Genomic DNA, 6,863 nt, shown 5'->3' with positions numbered 1-6,863 from the left:
GAGATAATAGAGAGCTAGTGGGCGACTCCTACCGCTACCGGGCAGTAGTAGTAAAAAAGTGGGCGCATCAAAGATTGAAGGAGCTGCAATCCACCTAGGATTTTGTGTCATGCAAAAAGAGGGACCCATCTCACATGCTCCATGCACATGACCAGCACTTGTCCCCCCTCCCACCTTTTGCATTTCACCCACATCATTCTAAATTTCTAATTCATTCACTGAATTACCAGGCCCTCTCAAGTTGAGTTCTTCCTTCACTGCCACTGTTTTTAGATTCAGACTTATTCAGCTCCTCCAATGTGTTACCTGACACTACTGTTCATTTGGGTCGTAGCAGATGTTCAGACACTGTATATAGGAAGCAAAAATGGGACCAATGACATACATATACTGTATAGAGAGAGAAGGGAGGGGGGGGGGGGGGTTATACTATAATGACAGTTTATACATAAGCTAGTTCGATACAAGGCAAAAGGATCTACATAATATAAAAAGAAACATCCATGAACTGACAAGGAAGTCCAGACTTTAGACCACAGGTTGCATACAAAAGCTACAATAACAAGATAAAAAGTTCAAAAAAAAGAAAACAGAAACCTGACCGCGAAAAAGCCTGGCGCTTTCTTCAAGCTGCCATTTTGCTTTTGCTCAAGGAGTCAAGGGCATTGTTGTTGTTGCAGCAATGACACCCCTCAAATCATGCAGAGCCCCTTTTCTCTTCTTATTCCCCCCCTTCAATCTAGACCCTCAAGGTTCGTCTTCTACCTTTTTACATGACGGAGCAGGCGTTGGGGTTCTCGTCGCTGAAGATCTGCGGCGGGTACGATTGGTAAACCGGCGGTGGCGGCGGAGGCGGCGGGTAGCCGTACCCATGCGGTGGCGGCGGGTAAACGTAGCCTGCGCCGGGTGGCGGCAGGCCGTAGTACCCGGTGGGGAAGGGGAACCGCGGGTAATGCATGTATGCAGCAATGGCGCCGGGGTCTTTCTCCTTGTCCTTGTCTTCGCCATCGCCGCCAGCCTCCTTCTCTTTCTCGTCCTTCTTCTCTTCTCCGCAGCCACCCTCCTTGTCGTCCTTCTTCTCCGCCTCCTTGCCGTCCTTCTTCTCGTCGCCGCCTTCTTCAGGCTTCTTCTCGTCCTTGGCATCGCCGCCTTCGCCGGATTTCTCGGCTGGAGCAGCCGGCTCAGACTTGATAATGGCGGCGTGCTTGCCGGTGCGCCTGTGCACGTACTCGGCCAGCTTGGCCTCCTCGAACAGGCCCTTCACTGTCACTTCTGATGCCTTCAAGTCCGGCTCTGCAGATTGTACCCCTGCATAAATTTCAAGTAATTCAGATCATAGCCTCAAGTATGTTGTTAGGCAGAGAAGAATTCAGACAATCCAAATGCATCCTTTCATAATGTCTAGTCAGACAGGTAGGTGAAGGAGTGAATCTTATCTGCGAGCAAATCTGCATCTTTTGCAAGAAAAGGAGCTACACCTACGAGGCCCACATTTGGGCTTTTGTTTCATCGATCCGCTTAAAGAGGAATCCAGTCCTTTTTTGCATCAGTGCAACAGAGAAAGAAAAAGAAAATTGGCTTGACCTTTGCTCAATCAGAAAGTCTTCTTATGATTCATCAAACATGAAGACCTAGTAAACTAATTCTAGGAGGATCTAGTCTAGTGTATAGTATAAAAGAAGAGAAAAGCAGGGGCCTATATATATGATGCTTTTTAGCTCAAACTGGTGATATGAGCAGAAATGAAAAGGACAAGCAATTGGATAGCAGCCAGTTACGCACCTTTCATCTTGAGGATCCTCTTCTTTATCTCCTGGGCACAGGCCTCGCAGTGCATGTGCACCTTCAGGACCACGGTGATCACCGACGGCTTCAGAATGAAACATTACCATGTCAGTTTTCTGAAATCTGAACTAGGACAAGTAAAATTGGCAGAAACTACTGCATTGTGTCATCGACTAAGGTTGTTCAATTCACCTCTTTCTTCTCTTCAGGTTTCGGTGGCTCCGGTTCCTCCTTCTCTTCTTCCTTCTTCTCCTCCACCGGTGCCGGTATCGGCGAGAGGAGCTCGACCTTGCGGCCGGTCTTCTTCTGAACACGCTCCACCACCTTCATGGGGTCTGCAGCTGCCTTCTTTCCCTTCACCACCACCTTGTGTGCCTTCGAGTCGGCAACCACGTCCTCCACACCTGAATCCAGAAAAGAAAAACCAATTGTCAGATGTGACACTACAATTAAGATTCAATCTCCCAGTCAAAGCATCTTGAATTTCCCTTGAAAGCAACTAGTAGTACATGGAGAATATGCAGATATGCTCTCAAAATTTTGAGAATTTGAGATGATTGGGGAATCAGCCTCACTTTTGTGGACATGTGCCCTGAAAGGCCATTGTATACTCAAGGCTGTCATTCTCTTGGAATGTACTCCAACCTTTTGGAGTTAAAAGTCATTCGGATCTCAAGTCATTCTCCCACAACTAATCAACTGCTAGATTCATGTGCAACTCATTAGGTGAATCTGATTATTTAAAGCTTAGCCCACCTACAGACCTACTCCACCATGAACCACAGGAATTCCTCTGAGAACACCCTTAAAATAACATTTGGACTTCAGAACAGCACAGAGAAAAAACCCCACAAAATCTGGCTTTTAAAACTATTAAAACAAATAAATAAGAATAGTACTAAAAACTAGAAGAAGCCAACCACATCATGTCTCCTCAACCTGATGAACAAACAGATTTACCTTTAGCTTTAACCACAAGGTAAACACAACCTTTAACACTAAACGCCCGTTCTCTAAAAAAAAACTACTACCAGAAACGTCCAGATACCAGATGAGGCAAAGGAAATTAATAAAAAGGATAAAAGATTTACTTGGTACCGAATCCTGATCCAGCAAAACAGAGGAGTAAAAATTGAAGATTTACGGATTGTTAGCAGAGACTAATTAGTAAGATGAAAAGGCATGAGACATTACCATCAAATCTCTTGAGGATCTTCTTGACCTTCCTGGCGCAGCCCTCGCAGTGCATGAAGACCCGCATCACGACCTCCTCCGGCGGCGGTGGCGGCGGCGGCGGCGCCTCCTCCTCCTTGGGCTTCTCCCCCTCCCCTTCCTTGGGCTTCTCGTCCTTCTTCTCCTCCTCCCCTTCCTTGGGCTTCTCCTCCTTCTTCGCCTCCTCCTCCTTGGGCTTCTCCTCCTCCTTAGGCTTCTTCTCCTCCTGCGCACGCATCAGCCAAGAAGTTAGACACACCACAAATTATCAAGGCGAAGCGCATCAGTCAAAGATTTGATGCGTCGCCGGCCGAGAAATGCAGACATCCTCCTTCCTTCCTTACCTCGCCCATGGCGGCGTGCGTCCGTTCTCTGCTCTGGTTCTTGGTGGGTAGTGGCTCCTCTGTGGACTGTGGGCTGTGTCGTCCGGTACAAACACTAGCAGTGGGGGTGGGGTGGGGATGGATGGTGTCACTCACCCACCTTAAGTAGCGGGTGGGCACCGCGGAGGGGCTGCAAGATCCACATGGAAATGATTTGGCATCTCTATCTTGGGGATTTCTTTTCTTCTGGTTTTCCTTTCCTTCTCTCTTTTCGGTGCAGATAGAAACGAAAAAACAATGTTCTTTCGGTGGTGCACATAGAAAAGGAAAAAAAATACAATGTGCTGCATTAATTGGACAAGATATGACATTTATAGAAAAAAGAGATGAAAATTACTCGGTATGATAATGCTGCGTGTATCACGCGCTTCGTGTTTTGTCGTCGGGTCAAGCCATCTGTGGCTCGGAACGACTGCCCTTACGCGCCGATTAGAAAGGAAAATAAATACAATGTATTAAAAAGATATGAAAATTACTATACATGATAATGCTGAGTGTGTCACATGCTTCGTGTTTTATCATCGGATCACACAACCTATGACTAAATCGACCACCCCTACGTGTCGATCATGGTATGGACATTGTCGTTTTTGAAAAGAAATCACGTCATTCGTTAATTAACGGTATGGCACATGTAATACACTTTTAACTCCCATATCATCCAGATATCCACTAAAGCACGTCGTCTTGACCGGTCGTACGTGTCGATCGTGATATGGACATTGCCGTTTACGAAAAGAAATCACGCCATCCATTGATTTACGGTATTGCAGGTGTACGTATTTAATTTTCCTATCATCTAGATATCCACTAAAACGTGCCGTCTTGACCGGTTGTTCACGTGTGACGTTTGCTGAAGACCAAGATTCGGGCATGGGAAAAAATAAAATAAAAAGATAATATACTGATTTTCTTAAATGAGGATTTACTCTCTACTAATTTGCAAAAAATAAAATTACAACATATCCAATTTGCACAAAATTTGTAAGATTGGATTGGATCGGATCTTACAAATATGTTCATTAATACTGAAACTCTAATACCAGCATACAGATATGTCCTCCTACAAGATTGTGCTCCCATTGTTTTTCTCTCCCAGCCTCAAGGTCAGTGCAGCAGCAGCATCCATCGATGTCACAAAACTAGAGGTGAAAACCCATGGACGGTTTCCACACCTCGGCTGGAGTAACTTAATTTCTTTCCGTTTCTCTTTTCTTGGGGCGGATGTTGCTGGAGGAAACTTAATGACTGGGCAAAAGTTTCCAGCCTTTCATCGGTTACTGCTTTGCTACTACTACACACAACCCAGACCCAGAGAGTGTACTCCAGCATGGATCGTGCACGCACTGACACTTGTCATCGCCCGTTTTCTTTTCGAGAAAATTCTTTTTGTCCTGTATTAGCATCACAAACAAAAAGATGACATGGTCGTTTGGTAGCAAAGGAGGAAAATGGGAGAAAGAAGAGCAGAGGGGACGGGAAAGGAAACTTGCGGCCAACAGCAAAAAGAAAACCACACCAGAAAAAGGGTGACGTTTTATAATGTCAGTTTGATGCATCCGTGTGCGCCATGCATGGATGCCATGTGCAGAGTTTGCAAATTATTTGGCAAAAATTATAATGAGAATAATTAGGTATACTAATTACTCCAGTATCAACGGCTAGAAAAAACAAAGGGCATTTCTGGCGCTTGTTTTCCACAAGAATTGTTTCTCTGGCCCTAATTAGTGCCCAGATTTCGAAATCAAATGGCGCATTAATTTTTGTTCCGAATTCGAGGCCCTCGGGTTTAACTTTTGTCGAGCAGTAATTAATTGATGCAGCGAGCTGTCCTTTTCAGATATACAGTGCCCTGCAGAACTTTCACGGAACTGGAACAAGCAAGCATTATGTGCAGGATTGCCTGTTTCCATTTCTCACATGATATTTTCTTTCCCGAAATATTTTTTTATTTTGCCTTTAATAGCGCATCCGTGCAGGCAAAGGACCTGTCCCTTCTTGTTCCTAACTGTGGCTCCAGCTGCAGTAGTGCAGTGGATCTTGGCAAGGAAATTTTTACTAGCCTACCTAGAGGCTAGAGCATCCAGCGATATCATCAACTGACCTTTTTTTTTCTGCATCAAACGATAGAGCTTTCTTGATTAAGTAATACTCTCTTCATTCTCTAGAGGATGAATATTAGATTTTTTTTGTCCTAAATTAAATTTAAAAAGAATTAGCTGTATTTCCCCTATTTATTGATTGTATTTATTTGGTATTGTAGACGTTACTCTTTTGTTTTAGCACATCTCAGAAATCATTATAACTAAAAACTTGGCTATCCGGAATCAACTTAAGGGAACTTACTAGTAGTATGTTTTTATAGAAGGGACCAACAATGGACCGATCATCGTCCGAACGACACCACCACCGTTGAGGAGCAATTTGAGTAAAAATTTGGTAGCTTTGTGTTTACAAAATGTAATGTATCCGTACATTTTGCGTATTGCAATTTTACCTTACATGGAAAAACAAATTCAACTAGCTTTATTTTCCTATCTAAGTAACCTAATGTTCATCAAAATTCACTGGAGGAATAATTAACGATTCTTAACAAAAAAAAAGTACGGAGTAGGCAGCAAAGTACACCTAGTTACACTCTCAACAAAATATTTGCAGGCGCGAAGCTACTTGTATCGTACATTTTCATATGAACTATTGTGGTTTCTAACTCTTGTGATCATTTTCCAATAATAAACATTTTGCATCATAATACTGGGGTTATCAAATATATTTGCAATGTATTCCTATGACCCCAAATTCATATGAATCTAACATGAATTAAAACCATCGTTTTCAAGTCCGATGCATTTTCTCTCTTTCTCTCTCCACTCTGTATCAACATTCCTCTGAAATTGTTGTGTTTTATTTCTCACTTCAAAAAATTCAATGTTTTGAGATCCCGTAGAAATACATAATGCATGATCCCTCATTCTTCTTTTATCCTATATTTTGTTATTCCTGCGACCCAAAAGATGGCCCTGACATTTGAGAAACAACACTGGGCACTATCTAGCATGAATTTTACTCGAAAATGTCAAAACGAAACAAATATAAAAATAAGAGAACATACCATTAAACATGTATGCACCTACTCTGTATATAACAAAATAATGCATTAACTTACTCATAGTATTTTGAAAAGAAAAAGCAATGGCTGCTGTTCAGCAGCTAAGAAATGGATCGATGAGCAAGGGACACCAAAACAAAGGCCAGTTCGAAGGATCAAGTGATTATTAGTGTCCGGAACAGTACTGACAGAGAGATCACACTTTGGATTATCAGTGTCCGGACAGTACTGGGAGGTCCTTGCATTAACCTCTATTAATGAGTGTACGCGGCACTGTTCTGGAGATTGTACCATTTTGCTTGTACCCTGGATTTAACTAATGGACGAGCGTCTCCACGAGGTGTGGGACAACAATGCTGGCCGGGACGAACGCC

At 43.3% G+C, this 6,863-nt stretch overlaps 1 protein-coding gene across 1 annotated transcript; it reads right to left on the bottom strand.

The window, feature by feature from the left end:
* Positions 1-424: 424 nt before the first annotated feature.
* LOC100839569 (heavy metal-associated isoprenylated plant protein 7) lies at positions 425-3,502 on the bottom strand. The gene is made up of 5 exons (XM_003579576.4): positions 3,342-3,502; positions 2,980-3,223; positions 1,978-2,189; positions 1,783-1,870; positions 425-1,308 (listed from the first exon to the last, which is right to left on the bottom strand). The coding sequence occupies exons 1-5, from the start codon at positions 3,348-3,350 to the stop codon at positions 770-772; spliced, it is 1,092 nt and encodes a 363-aa protein (XP_003579624.1). The 5' UTR covers positions 3,351-3,502; the 3' UTR covers positions 425-769.
* Positions 3,503-6,863: the final 3,361 nt, after the last annotated feature.

This window comes from Brachypodium distachyon, chromosome 5 (assembly GCF_000005505.3).
Source record: "Brachypodium distachyon strain Bd21 chromosome 5, Brachypodium_distachyon_v3.0, whole genome shotgun sequence".
Classification (NCBI taxonomy): domain Eukaryota; kingdom Viridiplantae; phylum Streptophyta; class Magnoliopsida; order Poales; family Poaceae; genus Brachypodium; species Brachypodium distachyon.
This window is presented reverse-complemented; position numbering and strand designations above follow the sequence as displayed.

What these genes read in the sequence shown, in the direction of transcription:
- LOC100839569 (XM_003579576.4), bottom strand. An exon ending in GATCCTCAAGAGATTTGATG is followed by an intron (nt 2,190 to 2,979) that starts GTAATGTCTCAT and finishes TTCTGGATTCAG; the next exon opens with GTGTGGAGGACGTGGTTGCC. An exon ending in AACCTGAAGAGAAGAAAGAG is followed by an intron (nt 1,871 to 1,977) that starts GTGAATTGAACA and finishes TTCATTCTGAAG; the next exon opens with CCGTCGGTGATCACCGTGGT.